The sequence below is a fragment of the Dermacentor albipictus genome, chromosome 2, assembly GCF_038994185.2.
Source record: "Dermacentor albipictus isolate Rhodes 1998 colony chromosome 2, USDA_Dalb.pri_finalv2, whole genome shotgun sequence".
Taxonomy (NCBI): Eukaryota; Metazoa; Arthropoda; class Arachnida; order Ixodida; family Ixodidae; genus Dermacentor; species Dermacentor albipictus.
The window spans coordinates 159,708,197-159,729,129 of NC_091822.1; the positions used below are offsets into that span (position 1 = coordinate 159,708,197).

Genomic DNA, 20,933 nt, shown 5'->3' on the forward strand with positions numbered 1-20,933 from the left:
ATGATCTGTACAAAATTGCCTCGGATACTTTTCAAGATTGCCTCAGAAGCGACTACCTAATATATTAATCCCGAGTATAAATTCGGTGGCTGGCGGGAATTGCGTGGGTGGTTTAAGCGTATTCCAGAGAAAACCTTAATGCGACGAGTTCTGCGCGAATTTGTTTATCGTTGCGGCCAATGAGGCATAGCTGCAGGGTTTACTGTAAATGACTGCCACGTATAGCGACGTCCTATGTCCTGAAATGTACCCCTATGCCTGCCAAATGTGTATACAACGAAGGATGTCCCAGCTATCGCACGCGCGCAGCTTTTCAATAACGCGTAGCGTTGTACCCGAACAAGACCAAGCAAATGTTGCTTAGAGTCGCGTAGAGAAATCGCCAGCAATTTTTCATCCGCTACCTTCAATTATTTCATTTTATATAAATATCTTACTTTTAGTTTTTTTTAATGTCAAGATGCCCATTAGGCGGTTGTGGCGAATCGTAGCAAAAGGAGGTGCTTCGGGCAATATATATATATATATATATATATATATATATATATATATATATATATATATATATATATATATATATATATATATATATATATATATATAAGTGCAAGAGCAAGTAGCATAGCCACCGGGACATTTCCGGCGTGTCCCAGCTTGAGCCTGAGCTCTCGCTGCGACGTGCTGCAGGCGCCCCCTGACTGTATTTTCCGCCCTTGATGCGGGACCCCTGTGGTTCCCCGGCGCCCCGGGACCGGGCGTTTGTGCAGTATCGAGTGCCGTCGGATACAATAAACGGTTTCCGTCAACTCAGGGCAATACTAGAGAGGTTTAGTTTAGGGGACGCAAGCGGCTTGCGTACGCAAGAACTAGGGGCTGCGGTACTGCGCATGCGCTGACACAGACGCAGGGGTCTGCGCATGCGCAGTGCCGTCACCCCTAGTTCTTGCGTACGCAAGCCCCTTGCGTCAACTAAACTGAAACTCTCTACTGTGTTCTTGCGTGCGTCGCTCGGTAGCCCCTTGTGGCCTGAGCTAGCAAGCAGCGGCGCTAGAGGCTGACGGCTGACGCAGCCCTGTGGTTCGCTGAGCTCGAACCCGCGGTGGTTGTTACTCCCGTGAGACCTCTAGAACCTACAAACACCATGCAAATACAGTGCAACAATGTAGACACTAGAAAAAGAACTAATTATATGCGGCAAGCAATCAAATATACAAAGTAGTAAAATTGTTACACTTTTTACATAATATATCATCAGTAATTCGCGAGAACAATGAAATATTTAAACAAGCAAATAATAATGTTCAATGTTACAAAACATTATATAGCAAATAGGAGAAAAAAATGTTACATCCGCATTAAACGCAGGTGGTATAATGCGTGATTGCGTTCGCAGCCCCTTGCACACGACGACTGGCAGCCGGGGGCCCAGCGGGCCATCCAAGTTCTCCGTGGGAAGCATGTCGTCGTGCGGCGAGAGCAGCGGCTGGCACCGGGGCCGCCGTCCCACCGCGCCGAGCCGCGCGATGGGCTCCCGAAGCCACTGGTTCGACGACACGCTCTACACGCGAAGCGGCGTCAGCGCCCGACAGTCCATGACCGGTCAGGGCGCCGTGCCTCCACCGTTCCATAGTCTTCATTCATTTTAACGCGATAGCGTTAAGGAGCTCGTGTCGCAGAAAAGCCGGTGTCGTCGACGTAGGTGTCGGTGTCGGCGTCGGCGTCAGTGGCGTTAGCCGTGAGCGATAAATCCCAGCAGGCATTTCATGAATAAAAAACAACTTGCAAGATGGACTGGGTGGGAATCGGAGCAGGGTCTCCGGAGTGTGAGACGGAGACACTACCACTCAGCCATGAGTTCGATGCTTCAGAGCGGTACAAAAGCGTCTCTAGTGAATGCGGTGTTGCCTTAGAAACGAGCTGTTTCTAAGGCTCAGGCGTGCGTCGCTTGCTCAGGCGCACATTTCGTTGCCGCGCCGAACGCTGCGTTGCTCGACGCTCACCGCGTCCGATGCGGGGCGCGTAGTCGCTGTGCCGTAGGCATTGTCTTACACCCCTTGGCGGGTCGACGAGAACGCTCTCGCGTTCCGCTCTTGAAGGCGAAGCTTAAGCGTCCTCCAATTTTTAAAGCAGTACTGACATTAATTTTAGGATTTTCCACTTTTTCATTTCGTCAAGTAGGAGCTATGTGCGCTAACAAGTCCCCACGTCATCGGGGGTACATCCGTAACGTCGTTGTTCTGGGCCAATCAGAGAGGCCGTTCCAGCCGTGTGACCCAATCGGAGCGGAAGTGATGAGGAATTTTGTCAATGAGGTGGTCATTGACTTGTATCCTGCTTTGTACCCCAACTTTATAGCACGGACACGAAGATATTTCAGCATGCCTTTCCTCTCCCTCGCAGCAAGCCACATAGGGAGCCAGTTTGGAACCGAAACCAAGAAGAAGACCAGAAGGCGAGTACAGTGCATGCCCTGTGCAGGTGGCGCTGTTTTTTTTTTCTTTTTCTAACTTATAATCGTGACTGACACGTCGAATAGGTTGATTAGCAAACTTGCAGGCTAGAAAGTAAACTGCTAAATAAAGAGACATTATAGAGAAAATTAGGTTGAGATGATTCAAAATACAGCTAATATTACGCTACTGCAATATATTAAAAAATTCCACTCCTACCCCGAGAGGTGGAGGCGATAGGCTAGCCAGAAAAAAATCGTACACGAAGGACATGTGGCGACGCTGCCTTGAAGTTCCTGCACCTTGACGTCGTGAAATTTGGCGTCATCTTCGCGGGCCTTGTTATGTGTTTAATCTTTAAAGACAGACTACATCACATCGCAAGTTAGCCAAGTATTGGATTCTTAAGAGTGCTCCGGACAGTTTTCACAGAGCAGCAGCAGCAGCCGAAATACGAGAAATTGCTTTGAAATCCGCGACGCCAAAGGCGGGGGGGCTCATATGAGGTTTAATTCGTCCTGAGGTTCAAGAAAATGCAAATTTGAGATTCTTTTTTCTGGCAATCGAGCTCCATCTCCACATCGCATGAATCCGAGGACGTCCAACGCTGCTGTTCCCGTTGGTTACGCCATCGCAGCGGGCTGCATGTAGAGGGCCTCATCATCGCCGAGGCAACGTTGTCGCGGCGACTGCGCACACTTGAGCGCGTTACCGTTGCGTCAGAGTATAACGCAGAATTACACGTACAGTCAACAGCAAAAGTTTACGGGATGCAGTTTCCCCTTCAAATGTAAATTCCTGCACTGTTAAGACGTGACACTTCGTATTTAATGAATCACTGTGTAGGTGGCGAAGGCTACTACATGCTGAAACATCTAATTCGAGGCTGTGTGACCACGTTTCGCGCGAATTCAGCGTCTTGGCAGATCCTGCGTCCCGTAAACTTTTGCGGTTGACTGTACAGTGCGCACCGTTATTAAGAAGGGCGGTTCAATGAGCGGTTGTCAGTTTGCTTGCGCTCGAGCTGCAAGTGCTAGCATGAAGGCGGGCCAATGCACTGAAAATGTGTGTAGAAAGTTGCCAGGGCCACCCGCCACAAGTAATCTGCCCCGAAGCCAGGCTATTCCATGCTTTCCAAAGGGAAATAGTCAACACGTGATCCATAAGCTCAAGTGTTCGATTTAACAGTGGACATCGCTGTAGGCCGTATACGGGGCGCCAATGAAAATCTACTCGCGAATTTCGTCTCCTTCTTCGTAGTAGTGCGGAACCAAGGAACGTTTAAGAGTACCATGTGTCCTCAACAATAGGCTAGCTAGCCAACGAAGAGATTGCTTTCTCACACGTAGGTAACCACACGTGGCACTTCCGCTTAGCAGAGTAGGGACATACTCCGGTCTTCATTATGTTCGTAATAACGTGGTACGAGGCCCTGGTTTTGCAGCGGTCGCGTGGACGTGCACAATGCCTTCATTCTGGGCCCGTCGCTGATGAGTGTGCTGGGAAACATCTGCAGCTACCATACGGGCGGCAACAATCAGGCGCTGAGAGGCGTCTCTCTCACGTAAGTGCAAATGTCCCACTATGGCTGCATTCCCCGTGGCCGTGCTAGAATGCTGTTGGGGTAGTGCTCAGCTAGGGGACGTATCCGTGTCGCCTACGTCACTCTTTGCCCACCCAACATTTCATGTTGTAGACGCCTGTCTTCGCTGGATGTTTGTTTGGAAGGAAATTTTTCATAACACCAAGTGCTGATGACTCGGGGGTTCCTTTCTGCGAGTAATAGTCCATGTGTCCACGTTTGGCGAGAGACTTACGGTATTCGCCGCGGAAGGTACCGCTCGAGTTAACGAAATTGACCAAAGCAGTAATTTGAGGATAATTGGTCTGTCATACTGGGAAACAGCACCGATAAAAAAGGACATATTTTAGAACCACAATGTAAGAAGATAACTTTCAACTTCTTTATTTAACCCGCCGTGGTTGCTCAGTGGCTATGGTGTTGGGCTGCTGAGCACGAGGTCGTGGGATCGAATCCCGGCCACGGCGGCCGCATTTCGATGGGGGCGAAATGCGAAAACACCCGTGTGCTTAGATTTAGGTGCACGTTAAAGAACCCCAGGTGGTCAAAATTTCCGGAGTCCTCCACTACGGCGTGCCTCATAATCAGAAAGTGGTTTTGGCATGTAAAACCCCAAATATTATTATAACTTCTTTATTTAAGTGCACATTCTTATATGGACTTCACTGCGCATGGCAACTACAGCATGACATGATGTTAAGATGGAGCGATGGTAATAAGACAGAGCGCGTCTTTTGTCAAAGAAGCCTTTCCTACATGTCTGACATTTCAAACTTTAATGAACATGTTTATGGAAAAATTACATAGTTGCATATGGTTATCGATTTCCAGGAGCCTATTAACCTAGCCAGCAAGTACTTACAGTGAAAACCAATAGCCCATTCGTTTGTTGACGATGAACAGTCCAGTCAAATAAGAGATTGTGATTTTCAATTGGAGACCACTCGGCTTCCTCAAGACAATTTAGCACAACTGGCAGCTATTAGCCCAACGAATGTTTGAGAATCAATTCGAGAAGCTTGCGTATACGTTCGCACGTATACACAATCAGTTCAAGTGCTCACTCACCATTTCACTACCTGCAATCTCTCACATGTTACGTATATTCAAGCACAATATGAGTCACGAAGTGGTGCTGGGGGTTCTCGATAAATTGTTCAGTATTATGACGAATATCCCACAGCAAACATTTAATGCTCCTTTCCAATGATCGTGCCAAAACACAAAGATGTATTTAGTACGTGAATTATTATTATTATTATTATTATTATTATTATTATTATTATTATTATTATTATTATTATTATTATTATTATTATTATTATTATTATTATTATTATTATTATTATTTACGACAGACGAGTACTACTACTACCACTGCACTAATACTACTTTGCTAATGCACGGCATTACTCATGCACTGGCTTCCTATTGTAATTAAGTGACATATGTGACAATTAAGTGACAAAATCACGATACAAATTCCGACATAAATATGCACACTCTTCGTCTGCTACTATGGTTTCCAAGATTAAAATTAAATCTTTGTAATAATCCTAACTGGCAGTGCACTTTATACGTATTTTTATTTGCCAATATGCAAGCACTATTGCATTCTATATGCACAAAAAGAAATTACGTAGAGAATTATATTCACCCGGTGCGAACGTTTAATGGGCAGACAAGAAATCACGTAGTGATTGTACTAATCTAATGCGGTTTATAATACTCCCATCAATATAATATAATATATATGTAGCATATATAAAATGCAAAGTTATTTCATCTAATACGAATGAGACGGAAGCTTTCGCTAAGCCTGCGACTACTGGGTTGGGACTTCTTTAAAGCACCACTGACCGACCAAGCGTTGCAGTGACGCAAGAACTCCTGTCGCAGGTCGCGCGCGGCACAGCGCTCCGTCTCCGGCGTCACGTGGTCGATCGTGACGCTGCCCGGGGTGCTGCTGGCGCTGGTCACCTGCAGCGCGGTCATCTGGTTGGTCTACGTCAGGCCACAGTGAGGCAGCCACTGCACGCGGCATTTTGTAAACGGGCCTCTCGCAGATTTCTACAAGTGTTGCGGCGAAGCTGTTAAAATACCGAAGGGAAACAGATTTAACACTTTGGCTGAAATGCTGATGACTCGGCAGTAAACACTATTGCAACAATCTAGCCAACGTTACAGGGCTGGTAATTGCCTCGCTTTTCTTCTTGTTACTTCTATTATTATTATCAGGCTTTTAGGAGCGCCCAAGCCGACTACGCGTGCCCCTAGTGGTTAGCGGCTATAATGCAAGTCTCATGCCACCTCTGAGATTCTTACGCGCCCCGCGGAAGGCCGGAGGCGGTGGCTAATCTCGGAGGTCACGCCGGGGAGTCGCGCAGTCGGGGTTGCACGTCACTTCCGGCGAGCTTATAATGGCGGACATTTTTTTTTTCCAGTTCCGCTGTCATGAACGCCGAGTTTTCCGAGCCTTTCGCGGCGCATTCACTCGTTCTTCATTTGTGTAATTTTGCAGCTGGACTGTTCTGAATCTACATTATCTGAACCTAGGCTTTCTTACACGACCCAGAATTTCGTAGCTGTTGGCGTCTTAAGCGGAGTTCCGCAACGATCCTCGAACTGCGGCGGCGCATGGTGATGCGGTCGCCATCAAATGTCGACGTAGAACAGCCAGCAGCGCGGACTACGAGAACATACCTCGGGTGTAGCTTACAGTAAAGCACTAAGCTCTGATATTGCGAAGCGCCCGCCTAAAGCATTAGGTTATAACGAAGGAAATTCTGCCGAATGATGTGAGACGTTTGCAATGTTTTGGGCAAGGGCAAGCTAGAATAGGAAAACTTCCACAGGGTACGAGAGCTTCTTTATACAGCTTCGCTCGCATTGATATTTCGATGGCTTGCACTTGCATATATCTGCGATTTCTTTCTTTTTGCATTGACCAACATTCCTGTGCATCGTATTGAGACAGCTGCATGAGTTATAGCTGTTAGTAATAACAAGAATTGTCTTGTGATTGCTGTTACAATGAGCAGTCATAACCCGATTCAATCTCAACTTATGAGCCACTCTGACTAAATCCTCCATGAATAAAGTAATTTTCATAGAAACGTAGCGTGAACTCAGTACAGCAGCATATGCAGTAATAAATTGCAGAACCGCACAGCTAACTGAAAAGCGATTCGCAAAAAAAAATCCGGTTACGACTAGCAGTTAAAAATCTCTAACTCTCGACTTGCGATCGTTGCTAAACCATCCATCAATACGTAATTTTCATGCGATTATAGTGACAACGTTGCGGTAAAAAAAAATGAAGTTCATAAGCATGAATCATTTGACTATGTGTAGGAGCTCAGTAGGTGGAGTTTCCAAGATTTCTAGTTTTATTCAAAAAAATCACTCACTCGCTCATCTGAACGTTTGCCAAACCATGAAACATGTGCAATTCACATGTGCTTGAATAAAAAGAAACAAAGAAATCGGCGAAGCCCAAAAGTTACACGAGAGTATCGGGAAACGGAAGCCATATAAGTATACCTCGGAAAAGTTGACAGCGAAGTTCAGCGGGTTTACTAGAGAGGTTTTTATAAAAGGTTAGAGATAGTTAACGTGAATCTTATGGAATGTCCGCAATTCTCGTAAAAGTCGGGCGCGAGCAATGTGTCGTCGTCTCCCGTGGCCCAGTGATCCGGAGCCGTACTCGTCGGAGAACCTGGCCGTCAAGAGAGCTGCTCGCGAGAAGCGCGCATACGGGCAGCGGCGGCAGAGGTGAGACCCAGATTACGCGGATTGATAACGTGACTGATATAACATGCCGCGACATCATAAAACATCGTTCTCATAGATAACATCCAGAATCTACCGCCGGTGCACACCAGGCATGTAGCACGCGTAAACTCCGTAGCAAAAGTTCGTAAAAAAAGATGGAAAAAGGAAAGTTCGTAATTATTTGTTTGCAAGTTTGTTTCTAGCCGCGGCAATTACTGCAACTGACTATTTCTCCTTACTGGCTATTTGCAAAACAGGATGTCGTCAGGTGCATGGAGGTAAAGTTATTACTCTACCACCTCATTGTGGCCGTGGTGCATTGTGCTGTTAAAAATCAAATTATGGGGCTTTACGTGCCAAAACCAATTTCTGATTATGAGACACGCCGTGCACCTTGCAGTGCTGCAGTGTTGGTTCCTCGCTTACTGTGCGAATGGAATACATCTTTTGTATTTATTTATATAGGGTGAGCAAAGCAATATACACATATGGTATGCAGGGTATGCCAGCTATCATGCTCCTAGATTTAAAGATATGCATGTACCACGTATCTGGACAGAACCAAGGTAATGTTGTTTGCCGTCGCTTGGAGATACTCAGATTATTTATTGCATTCCGCCTAATTACGTAATTAGTCTTAAACGGCCAGTCGCGCGGCTGGCCGCTCGAGGTAGTTTGCGTGTAGTCGTGGGCTTCTTTAACGCTCGAGAAACATGCTTTTACGTAGCACGCACTGAGAAACAGAAAGCTGTATCGGGAGTTTTCGGTGTGGCTTTACAATTTTCTCATTGACACTATTTATTTAGTGATAATATTTGATAATAAATAATTAGGACTTATTATGTAATTAGGTTGAATGCAGAAACTAATCTCAATATCTCCAATCGACGCCAAACAACATTGTCTTGGTTCTGTCCAGCTACCCGGTATTTGCAAATATTTAAATCATGGTGCATCATACTTGTGACACCATGTATATTAATAATTAGATAAGCAATAAACAGTCCCTGCCCGTTCACGAAGTTGAACTAAACTTGATAAATTAGCTACCCAATGCCTGTTAGTAACAAAGCGTTTACGTATGTTAGAATCTCCAGGCCATACGGGTGATGGGATTCGACGGATTTCAGTATTTACAGCCGTTAACCAGGGCAGTTGCATTTTTCGCCCTCCAAACGCGGCGGCCTTCATTATTATAAAATAGCCCGCGCATTATACAAAGTGTGGCATCAATAGCGCCACTCACCCTTGAGATAGCGTGCCCTAAGGTGCACATTGTCGAACAACAGAATTTTAAAGAGCGTGACACCGGACACATAAAAGAGGCGTATAGGACCAAAGGCTTACAACCAAATAATAGAGGCATAGACTAACAAATAAATCCTTTATTTAGTGAAGTGGCGTATAAATGCTCGAGGAAGGTGACACGTCACCGATGGACAGTAACCAGCAGGACATATCTTCTATTTCTTTTGTCACTATACGAAAAGGGACAGAGAGTTGATCCACAACTCCCGCATGTCCGAAATGCTAAAGGTCTCCAAAATCTCGCATGCCCGTTATTCGCGCTACACTTTATAACAACCTCGCGCTTTTCAAAGATCCGGATGCAATCTCAGCTCTGACAACGGGTAGCAAGATGACTGTGCGGAGAGTCATTAGGCGAAGCCGCATGATCACGTGGGTGGTTGCTGATACACCTTCGCATTTGTCCTATAGTTGATGCACGCAAGGGGGAATTTTATATACAACCCGCGTACCGCACCCTTAACGACGAGCCTGCCTCTTAGAGCAGGGCTGTGTTTTGCTTTGTTTTTGAATAACTCCACGGCATAACCCACTAAACTATTTATTAGGAGTAGCAAGAACTACCCGAACTCGAGGTTTAACAGCGATTGTCATGATGCCATGGCACCTTATTATTTATTGAATTTATGGTTTATCAAACAAGCGGTTAGGCACATTACGAGCAGCAGCCCACAGTCGTGAAATTTGTAAACGCCGGGTTAAAGGGAAGCTGAAACACTTTTCGAAAAAAATGAGTTCTCTGCGGCATTCTACAGTTTTGAGTCCCCTGAACACGAACATCTCGTTCAAAAAGGGCAGAAACAAGCGCAAGCGGCTGTTTTTTCATGAAAACGCGCACCAGCGCCTCAGGGTATCGCGCGAACGCCGCTGTTGCCCGTGATTGGTCGGAGCCGCTGTGACGTCAGTGGCGGCAGTCGCCGGTCGGCGCCGCCGTTTGAGAGGGTAGCACGCTGTTCTGTTCTGGCTGCATAGCTGAGTTGTAAGCATTATGGAACGTTCTCGCTGTCTCGGACAGCTTGTATTTTCGCCGTACATGTTCGAACCGACAACCGATACGGAAAACGATGGCGGCAACGGCGGCAACGACGATGTTGAGTGTGCCAAAAGCGAGAGCGATGTGCACACCTTCTCGCGCGCTGGAAATCTTAGCTGTTACGTATGCTTTTTTTTTTCATGTAGCTGCACGTTCCAATGACGGGAGAAAAAATGCGCTAAAGTGTCACTGGGAACTTGCTGCTGGAAGAATGCCGAAGCACTAACTTCTCATTAGATTGTAAACACGGGTACAATTCCGCGATGTCAAGCACCTTGCCGCTGCTTGTCTGAAGTCCTGTGGTTTTCTGAGCGTTGATACACGATCGCGAACATAAGTGCCGCGTTTCAAAGCGCGCACATGCAGTGCTGCGAGGTACAGTCATGGACGTTGCTTATCATACACATCCAGATCGAGATGGTCAGGGGGATTATATGTGCAATATTCAGAATATGGTTCGACGACTTTGCGATTGTGGCTCGATCAAGAATCGGTATGCGCGCTCCATGCTAGTGTTGACATAAAGATATTAGGCAGTTTTAGCACCGCCGTGTGGTAAACATGGTAACTGCAACCGTACGTCGAATGTCACGAGGCAAGCCTATACTCAAATTTATACCTCAGGTGCAACGCTGTGGAAGCTACGCACGAAGTCCGGTTACCAAAATTTATTACTGCGCGCGTTTCCGTCTATGGTTCGCAGCGTGCCAGCGGCATTTGCTCGCGCGAGCATGCACGTCAAGCTGCCGCGACGGGCTGCAATTAAAGAATGCCGAAAAGAAAATTGATTTAAAAGAACGTGTTAGCAGCCGTATAAGTACACGGATGGTTTCTATGGGCAAATTCTTTTTTTTTCATTCAGAACTGAGCTGATATATGAAAAGTTTTCTCAAAAATCAAAACCGAACTTTTGCTAAGTGCGAACGCATCCACTGCAAGAAGTATCTCAAGCCTCCACAGCGTTGCACCTGATGTATGAAACGGAGTATAGCAACGCTAGCAACAACGCGTTTCCGCATTTGTCGTAAGGCTATGGGGAACCAGCGCTGGCCAGGAGGCGCTACGACATTTTTCATGCGTTACTAAAATATGCTGAAACCGTCCGATAGGGAGGCTACGAAGATGGCACGACATATTTAGCGATAAAAAACGTGCGCCTGTATCAGTGTTTGTCTAGCCCGATGCGGCCAGCCAAGTTCTGTCCATGGCCATGCGCGCTGCGTAGAGCGCATGCGCTGCTACGTCCTAGCACGTCGGTTCCCTGCCGTTTGAGGAGCCGTGAAAAGTGTGACTCAAGACAATCGGTGAATTTGCTGACACGAAATCACTGCGTGTGCTACTGGAAACTGTGTCTACCGCTCGCTAGGCTGTGTGTTACGGCGCTGCTGTCGGCACGCGAAGCTTCAGCGCTGGTTGCCCATCCGGCTATCGCGGAAATGGTCCGAGCACAGCACAGTTGATTTCGTCGGCACGAACTTATCTCTCCTCACCGCACTGCGCTGCAAGCTTCTTGTGCTTCGGGAACCTGTGAAACACCACATCGTCTTGCCCGCGTGTGTTCGCGCAGCCGATTGCTGCACAGAACGAGGGCATGTTGGGCGCCCTTGGCTGTAGGCGCTCACGCAGCACAGAAGGAAAGAACAGTCTACGAAAATCGCAAAACAAACGTGAGCGGCGGCGGCGGCAGATCTCTCGTAGCGTCGTTCAGTAAAGCGCAGGACGGAAAGAGGCATGCCAGCGCCACGCCGGTCCGGCAGCTCTGTCCCCGCCAGTGACGTCACTCTCGCCGGTTCTCTCCACTGGTACCCTCCTCACCCGGCGCTCCGGAAAGCGATGGGGGCGTGTCCGCGATGGTGATTTAGAAAGCGATTTCCGCCCCTTATATTAACAAAACGAAGAAAAAAATTTCGGAAAAGTAAATTATTAGGTCTGTTCTTCCCAATCCCAGCAATTCATGGAAATTGAAAACCGCTTCAGCTTCCCTTTAAGTGTACAGGAATTTCAGTCCTTGTCAAACGTTGCCACATTAACGCTGGCGCAACTTGGCTAACGCCACTGTTATTCTTCATTGCCGCCAATTAGAAGATTGAAGGTTCACATAACGACTGCACATTACACTTTTTTTCATGTTCGCAGAGGCGTGCAATTTGCCTGCGCTGCTTACGCGGCAGTATTTGTGGCGACGTACCTGCCTTCATATCTCCTCAACATCGACCACCGGTGAGCCACAAGGCGCGTGTTTAGCCAGACGTAGCGTGAGCGCGTGCGCGCGCTCACGCTACGTCACGTTGGTGCGTACAACAGCGTCTATATTTCGACGCACTGGCACAGCCGAAATATCCTGATGCGGTGAGCCACAAGGCGCGTGTTTAGTCCGACGTAGCGTGAGCACGTGCGCGCCCTCACGCTACGTCACGTTGGTGCGTACAACAGCGTCTATATTTCGACGCACTGGCACAGCCAAAATATCCTGATGCGGTGAGCCACAAGGCGCGTGTTTAGTCCGACATAGCGTGAGCGCGTGCGCGCCCTCACGCTACGTCACGTTGGTGCGTACAACAGCGTCTATATTTCGACGCACAGCCAAAATATGCGGACGCGGCCAACACGCTCCGTCGTGCGCGACGTCGAGATGGCTCTTGCTTGATCCGCGAGCAGGGTTGCCAGATGGCCCCCCAGAATAACAGCCAAACGATCTCAAAATGTCACCCGAAAATAGCCAAACTCATTTTTTTCAAAGGTGAAGAGTAGCCAAAGATATAGCCTGGACGTTTGATGATGTCCTACAGGTGTCTTATATGCGGTGTAATTGGTGTCGAAATCTCGCCGCGCATTTTCGGCGCCAAAATTACTTCAGCCGCATGCAACCAGCACAACACTGGCCTCAAGATCCACGAAAAGAATTCTCTTGAGAGCTGCCACTCAGACGTGGGTTTGTACACCACTCATTGTTACAACGAGCGCAACTATTTCTTTTTCGACTTGCTCATGACGTCATTTGTATTTACCACGATATTACTTACCTTTAGTTCACGCCTCACTGTACCCGAGGCATTTTTCTAATGAGCCAAGCAAACAATTGCCAGCGCCAAGATCGAGGATCAGTCTGGCTGTTCCCGATCGCGTGCCCAAGAGGAAGCCCGAGGTCAAGGAATTAAGAGGGATGTATTCCCTAAACTTCAGTCATAAAATAAACATTTCTTCCCGCTCTCTTCTTCTGTTTACCCGAAAGCAGCTCGACGTTGAGCTAGGAAATGCTGCCGCTTAAAGGCTCAATGTACTCTGAAGAAAACTTGAATCCTCGCGCTTTTCTCGAGCGAAGAATCGGCAGTTGTGACTGCAGGTAGCCTTTCAATGGGAACAAACAGAACGAACCACAACATTAGAGATGAATTAAAGTTTTTTAGCTTTAATTGCCACCTGACTAAGGTGCTGGCAAATATACAGGTGGTATTAGTATCGAAAAGAGTTTAACGCAACTCATTTTCAGTGTGACATGAAAAAAAATAAAGAAATGTAATTCCGCTAGGAAACACAAAATCGATTTATATAGGTCGCGCATGGCTGTCATGAAGTACAAAGTAAATCCCTTTATCTAAGAAACTGAAGCACTATACATCAAAATAAGAAGTCAGTAGAACTATATATGTACCTTTCCAAACTGACAAGAACTCTTTGCCCAACCACCACTGCGATGTGTGCAAAAACAATCAAATATGGACGTAACAGTACCGCAAGCTTTTATTATGTATCGGATGCAGTGTTTTTTTCTTCATCAGAGCTGGAAAATACGCATGAACAATGTGCAATGTAATGACTAGTCAGACAACAAATGAGAAATTACAATGATAATAAAGTACGAGCATATAAAAAGCACGCTATAATTGAAATTACTCATAGGCACAAAATTTATAGGGAAGAAAGTTGTGGCAAGAGTACGGTATGAAAACCGACGAGTTATCATCCTGACGTTGGCAAGTCAATCACTGGCCGACCTTTGCTGAATAATTGCCTAGCCGTCTTCACTCTGGACTAACATCGTTTTTCATATATTTACAGAGCGTATCATTGTATTTTGCAACGTTGAAGAAGTACCATGAAACAATCGCAACTTCCACGTAAAATGTAGCTGCTTGACTAAAACAAAGAACGGGGAAAAAAGGACATTGTGTAGAGTACCTGTTGATTTTTCACTCACTGGGGATTTACGAAAATGGATGAAATATGCAATCTAGCCCCATTTGAATAAACTTCCACTGTCACATGGACCATATTGAAATGTCGAGTTGAAACGCGACACAAATGTTCATCTGGCTGAAAATCTTTGCAGCAGTCCCCACTCTCTGCCAGACCAAGCTTCAGGTGAAGGAGAGCTTGCAGTGTCTCATTCGCCATAAGGTTTCTCAAATCATTCTTTTCAACGAAACCTGGCTGAACACACGTCGGGAGGGGGGGGGGGGGGGGGCGAGGGGTCTTTCGAAACAAGCCGTGCAAGTAGGGCTAAAGGTGCGTGCGGAGGACGTGCAATCGCGGACCTGACGCACGATGCAGTCATGGCTCTGCATAAATCTGATATTTCCGGGATTTTTAACTGTTTCCTTCACGAAAATTGCAACAGTACATTTCTTTCTTTCTTTTTAATTTTTCATGGGCAACCGTTAACCAGCTTGTCAATATAGTTGGTACTATAGCAAGCGATGGATTTTGCCTCGCTTAACCCGAGATATCGCTAAGGCTTCGTATATGTTAATTTTGACGCAAAACTTTCGGAAACTGTCAATCCATAATCAAATTTCCCGATAGATGGGCGAGTTTGTGCGTGTTCATGTCTGAGAAACCGAGCATGAATCGAAAACGAAGGCAAGTGAGAAAAAAACTAGAAAAATGCTCTCCAGTATTATATTGACCCCGTTTTATGCCTCAGCATTCTTTGGCAAACACCCCAGGGCCCGTCACGCGAAAAGTGTAATGGCTTGCGTCTACACAAAAATGCGCAATTTGCGAATTTAAGGCTTTCAATAGTTATAATAGCGTAAACGTAGATGATTGGTAGCTTTATAAGCGATCAGGGACAATTCAAAGCAAAGAAATTGATCTGAAAGAAGACCCATAGGGTTACATAGGGCTCCACAGAAAATACATAGGGATGCTTATGGTAGGGGTGGGCAAACTGTAGTTTCCGGGCCGGAAAACTTGAAATTTGGAGGCGGGCCAACTTGAAATTTGGAGGACGGCCAACTTGAAATATGGAGGAGGGCCTTCTTAAATTTGGAGATGGGCCAACTTGAAATTCGGAGTGGGTTAAATGAAATTTTGGGTGGGCCAACTTAAACTTGGAGGTGGCTCAACCTGAAATGTGGGGGTGGGTTAAAATAATATTTGGGGTGGACCGACTTGAAATATGGGGGTGGGCCAACGTAAATTTGGGAGTAATCCAACTTAAATTTTAGGGTGGGCCAACTTACATTTCAGGGTGGGCCAACTTGAAATTTGAGGGTGAGGAAACTTAAACTTGGACGGTGGGCCAAGATAAATTTGGAGGTGGGCCAACTTAAGATTTTGGGGTTCGCCAACTGAAATTTGAGGTTGGGCTAAATTCAAATTTTGATTTCGGCCAAAATGAAATTAAGTGGTGGCCCAACTGGAATTTCGAGGCGCGTCAACCTAAATTTGGGGGTTGGTTAGCTTGAAATTTGGTGTTGGCCAACCTGAAATTAGGCGGTCGTCCAACTGAAATTTGCAGATAAGCTGACGCATACTTACACAATTCCAGAGCAGTTTCCGCAAATTTTATTTTTTTAATTTTATTTTGTACTAGCGATAGACAGTGCATGTGTTTTCAAGCATTCATTAGTTAAGAAGTTCATGCTAGGTGCACAACTGCATTGCACTGCTCAAGTAATTTTCTTAGATATTATTATTTTAAGAAACAGTGGAAAATAATCTACCTAGATAGCTTGAGCAACTATTTAGGTTAAGCAGAGTGGTATCTCGTGGCCCTGCCGTCATGGTTGGCTCCAAGCACAATGTGCGTGTGGGTACACTGTCATTTCAACAATTCAGTGTAGAATAAATCAACGTGTTTCATTGCGATAAGAAACATATGGACACTCCAGGGGTATTTTACAGCGCAGCCATAGAAAAGGGATTTAACAAGAGCGGACACTGCCATAGAGAATAGCGGCCGAATTGACTGCAGCGCACCAAGCCGCCCGCATTAATCCCTGAACCACCCTTCGATTTCAGTTCTGGGTGCGCGCGTTTTGAACGCTAGCTGGAACGCGTTGAACCGGCGGCGCTGATAAACACTGCTTTTATTTTTTTTTTGCTTCTAATGCTCGCCCACGCCCGGTCTTATTGCGGAATACTTGTGCTGTTAAGTAAAAAATAATTGCGAACAATTTCTAGATACCTCTTTAGAATATGTGCCTCGTGCAATTTCACGAAGAAGACGCATAACGCCTTGTGAAATGAGGAACTGTTTATTTCACCCTATATAAATGCTCCTTCCGGGCTTTTCATTCATTCATCCAACGTTGTGGAACCACGTAAGCAGCAGTAGTTTGCGTACGAATCTCGACCGGACGACGTCAGCTTAAATTAATTAAATTACAAGCATATGCCATTTTGGTTTTACCACATTTTAGGAATAATGCCTATAGAGGCGAAAATTGCGAAAATGGTGCATGGGCGGCATCACAAGCAAGAGCACTTTGCTTTTACACAGATGGCGTAGAAAATATCCCCCTCATTCCAAACAGTGCCGTGCATACCACGAAAACATCCGATTTGCAAGCATTCCCCCATTCGCTGGCCTTATTTTCTGCACTTTAAAAAAATAATCAAATGGGTGACTGCGCGTTTCAAAAAGAAGATGACTTCAATCGACGCGATAGTACGCTACGTTTACACAGAGATAGCCACAACACAGGCTCTCAAACAGACAACGCTGGACGCTCGCAAAATTCCTTCTACTCGCACTCAAGACAAATTCTTGGGTGAAAAGCCCGTTTTCAGTCGCTCGGAAGACCGAATTTTTGAGTTACAAATCCCTGGTGTTTGAGCTCTGTGGGGGTTATCTTTTGCACGTTCTGCCAGCGCAAGCAACACACCCCCGTGTTATCCCTCTTGGCAATCGCTCATCGCGTTTTCGACAAGCGTGAGTACCGAAAGAAGGCATATTTTGTGGCGGGGCCATAAAAAGGCGTCACAAACTTGTCCCACTAAGACTCGGTACACGCCAAACTAATTTCATAACCACGGCCGAGCTGCATATCACTCCGTCACGACAGGTGCGGCGAGTGTGCCTCAAAATTATCCCAAAAATAAAATAATTATTTGCAATTATGCTGAGGGTCAGAGAAAGCGTCACGAACTTGTCCCAGTAAGATTCAGTATACGCGAAAGAACTGCTTCACGTGACCAAGCTGCTTTCCTCTGCATCACAACATCAGGCGCAGCGAGCGTGCCCAAAATCTACCGAAATTAGTAACAACAATGTTGGATTCGCAGAAAGCGTCGCAAACATCTCCCAGTACGAGTCATTAACACAAATCAACTGCGCCAGGTGGTTGAGCTGTTTTTCACTAACTGCGTCACAAGTACAGAAGGAACGCAGGAATATGCCGGGAGCCCACGAAACCAGGCTAAATCCAGAAAAAGAAAAACAGGCGGACGGGTCGCGAACGCTCACATGCTGTTGCAATCTGGGTCGCAAGCCCCAAGGGTAGCGTTGGCCTGGCGGCCTGGGGCACAACTGGAAGCATCCGAAGGTCTTGGCAAAGCATGAGTCAACTGCTAACAGAACAACTTGTTTATTCTAGCATCGCAAAAGAGCGGCCGGTCAGGTCGACCGAAGTGGAGAGACGGGAGAGCACGTTACTCGACGGAAGAATTCGGAGCCTCTCTCTTGGCGTCCGGGGGCAGCTGCTTTTATACTCTCGGAGTCGAGGGCAAGAAGGAACGGCTTGCGAGAGGCGCCCGTGACGGCGGGGCACGGACACGTTGAGACAAGAAGTGACGCATACGCCGGGCCGGTGCCGGTCAGAACTCCTCGCTTCACAGTTGGGGAGCTCCTCTCCCCGGCTGCCGCGCTTTGACAAGCGTGCGCACCAACATGCACACACACTCACACACACACACGAAGACACGTGGCATTGAAACGTGCCTGGACGCGCTTGGCAGGAAGCGTTACGGCAGCGCTGAACGGGCCAAAATGTCCGCCGCGTTGAATGAAGCCCCGGCGTCCGTTGCATCTGCGCCGGCTATACCGTGCGTCGTAGGCGAAACGTAACAATGCACAGCGGGCCTCGCTCGCTTCGGCGGCGTGTCTGACGCATGACGCATGCATCTGGCGCGTCATTGGCCTATCTCTAGGTAACGCAAGAGAAGTAAGTCGTAAAGTATAACTTAACTTATACGCACATATTTTTACTTTTGCCGGGAAAGAATAGAAAAAATGAAAGAATATCTGTTAACTTCACTTCAAATGACTTTTTCCCATCTCTCGCTGCAACAAACGGTTGTCATTAATGCTAGCGCGACGTACTTCCGGTTGCCAGTTTTCGCCGAGTGTCCCCTCTTGTTGGAATCCATTCTCTATGCTGCAGCTTTTAGGCGCCCGTTCCTGCGTTCAGCGTCGGCGCAACCGAATGAACGAGCATAGCGAAGGATTAAAAAGCGAACGCTGAGCGCAACGGGGAATGAAAGACGGTGATAGCTAAAACAGTGCGAGGAGGAAAGCGGAGGAGGAGGGTGCCGCAGAATCATGAGGCGGAATGCGTAGCGCCGCGCAAAGCGGGCTCTGCGACGACTACCGCTAGGAGATGGTGCCAGAGTAGCGTGCCGACGTCTGTTCACCGATGTCACGCGGCGAGCGCGTCCGCCGATACCATATGTGGAAACAAAGCACTGCATGAGCGAAGGTCTGTCTGCGGCGGCTGCTGTGAATCGCGCCCACGCGTCACCCACGCGCTGCCTCTCGCGATCTCCCGCGATTAGCGAGGCAGTCGCACTACACATCGCCCCGTTTGCATTGTGCCGCACGAGACGGATCGTCCGCGCCAGCCAATATATGGCTAAATGAAAACATGTGTACAGCTGTGCTCAAATTTCGAAGTAAGAAGTATCGTAATCGTCAGTATTTGTTTATATATTACGGGATCGGCTTCTCTATTGGTATAATCAAATTGTCTATCGCCCGAAGGAAACGCATTCTCTGCGATTCGTTCGTAACCAATTTCAATGTATTGGCGGCAAGGATCTACAGTACAGGAAAGCCGACAGCAGTTTTTTTGAGTAGGTGAGCCCGTTACGCTTAGAAACGTTCGCATGCAGTTCGCGTTATCCTCATCATATACGACGCCACAGCGATGGAGCCATGCGCACGGGAAGAGATGTAGCAAGCAAGTGTTCGCACGCGGGATTTCACGTCAACGCCAAACCACGTCCACGCCACCTCAAGTCAATTTCACGCAATAATGTTCAAGCGGCAGCTATTATACAGCGCCGGTGCCTCTGCTCAAAAGGCGGATGTTCGCGGGAACAGATGAAGCAGGGGAGAGTTGATGATGTTGAGAAAGGTGAAGCGTGAGCAGATGCCTCGTCGACGATTGCCCGAGTGTTGCGCCGAGTGAGTCGGTTTGGAATCGACGTGGTGTAGGGGAAGACACTACGAGACACTTGAAGGGCCGCGACCACTTGGTACTGGGCAGTGCGTAGGGCATAGATGAACATGGGCAGCCCAAGGTGTATGTTTAAGATGAGACATCGAAAAACCAGCTGCTTGGCGTTGCGCTTGACTCGCGGTTGCCGTGAGCCTCTCGCGCTTCCGCGTCTCCGTAGTATTTGCGCTGTAATGCACTGACACTTTCCCCGCTCAGTAACCAATACGTGCACACTAACTGTAAACAGCAAACGCAATAATAGGTGCTCAAATGCATGGGCCACGTGCAGGGTGGCCTTACTTAGTGCGCTGACGTCGATGATGCTCGCCACGAGCTTGGTTACGTCATGCCTGGAAGCTGCATTCGACTTTGTCCGGCAGATCTGGCAAATGGTGCCGTGGAGCATCCTCTTGTTCATCGGGGCCACCCAAGTCTCGTCGAAGCTACTGCAGGTATACGCACGCACGCACGCACCCACAAACGCACGCGCGCACCCCCCCCCACACACGAACGCACTCACGCACGAACGCGCACGCACACACACACACACACACACACACGCACGCACATGCACACACACACGCACAGACAGACAGACAGACAGACAGACAGACAGACAGACAGACAGACAGACAGACAGACAGACAGACAGACAGACAGAAGGACGGACGGACGGACGGACGGACGGACGGACGGACGGACGGACGGACGGACGGACGGACGGACGGACGGACGGACGGACAAACAGACAGACAGACAGACAGACAGACAGACAGACAGACAGACAGACAGACAGACAGACAGACAGACAGACAGACAGACAGACAGATGCCAAGCATTCACCTTAAGTATTTCCTGTTCATTAATGTGGTTTGTTGAACCCAACGTTTCCTTAGTGTATAGCTGGGCGCTGATCTTTTGAAACTGTATTGCTTACCGTTAACCGCTGGCATAGCTCTCGCAACACCCAGGGAGAAGTACTGCTAGCAATGCAGGATGCAACAATCTCGGCCGTAAGGTGCCCACCACTTGCACTCTTCGTCCCGTAATTGCGCCACCGAGACACAAGCTGCGGCGGCCATTACGCCGGTGTCGGCGACCTATGACGACGCATTCTTCGC

At 47.5% G+C, this 20,933-nt stretch overlaps 1 protein-coding gene across 6 annotated transcripts in view; it reads left to right on the forward strand.

Moving 5' to 3' along the window:
* Positions 1 to 20,933, forward strand: part of LOC135897443 (uncharacterized) — a 51,787-nt gene that overhangs the window by 24,429 nt on the left and 6,425 nt on the right. For 4 of the 6 annotated variants that reach the window (XM_070534186.1, XM_070534189.1, XM_070534190.1 and 1 more), the window contains 7 exons: positions 1,394 to 1,599; positions 2,401 to 2,452; positions 3,895 to 4,014; positions 5,932 to 6,051; positions 7,723 to 7,806; positions 12,284 to 12,367; positions 20,102 to 20,264. In XM_070534186.1, the coding sequence (XP_070390287.1) occupies positions 1,394 to 1,599; positions 2,401 to 2,452; positions 3,895 to 4,014; positions 5,932 to 6,051; positions 7,723 to 7,806; positions 12,284 to 12,367; positions 20,102 to 20,264 (829 nt within the window). The remainder of the gene's footprint in view (positions 1 to 1,393; positions 1,600 to 2,400; positions 2,453 to 3,894; positions 4,015 to 5,931; positions 6,052 to 7,722; positions 7,807 to 12,283; positions 12,368 to 20,101; positions 20,265 to 20,933) is intronic. The other 2 variants (XR_011512202.1, XM_070534188.1) reach the window with 2 other exon arrangements.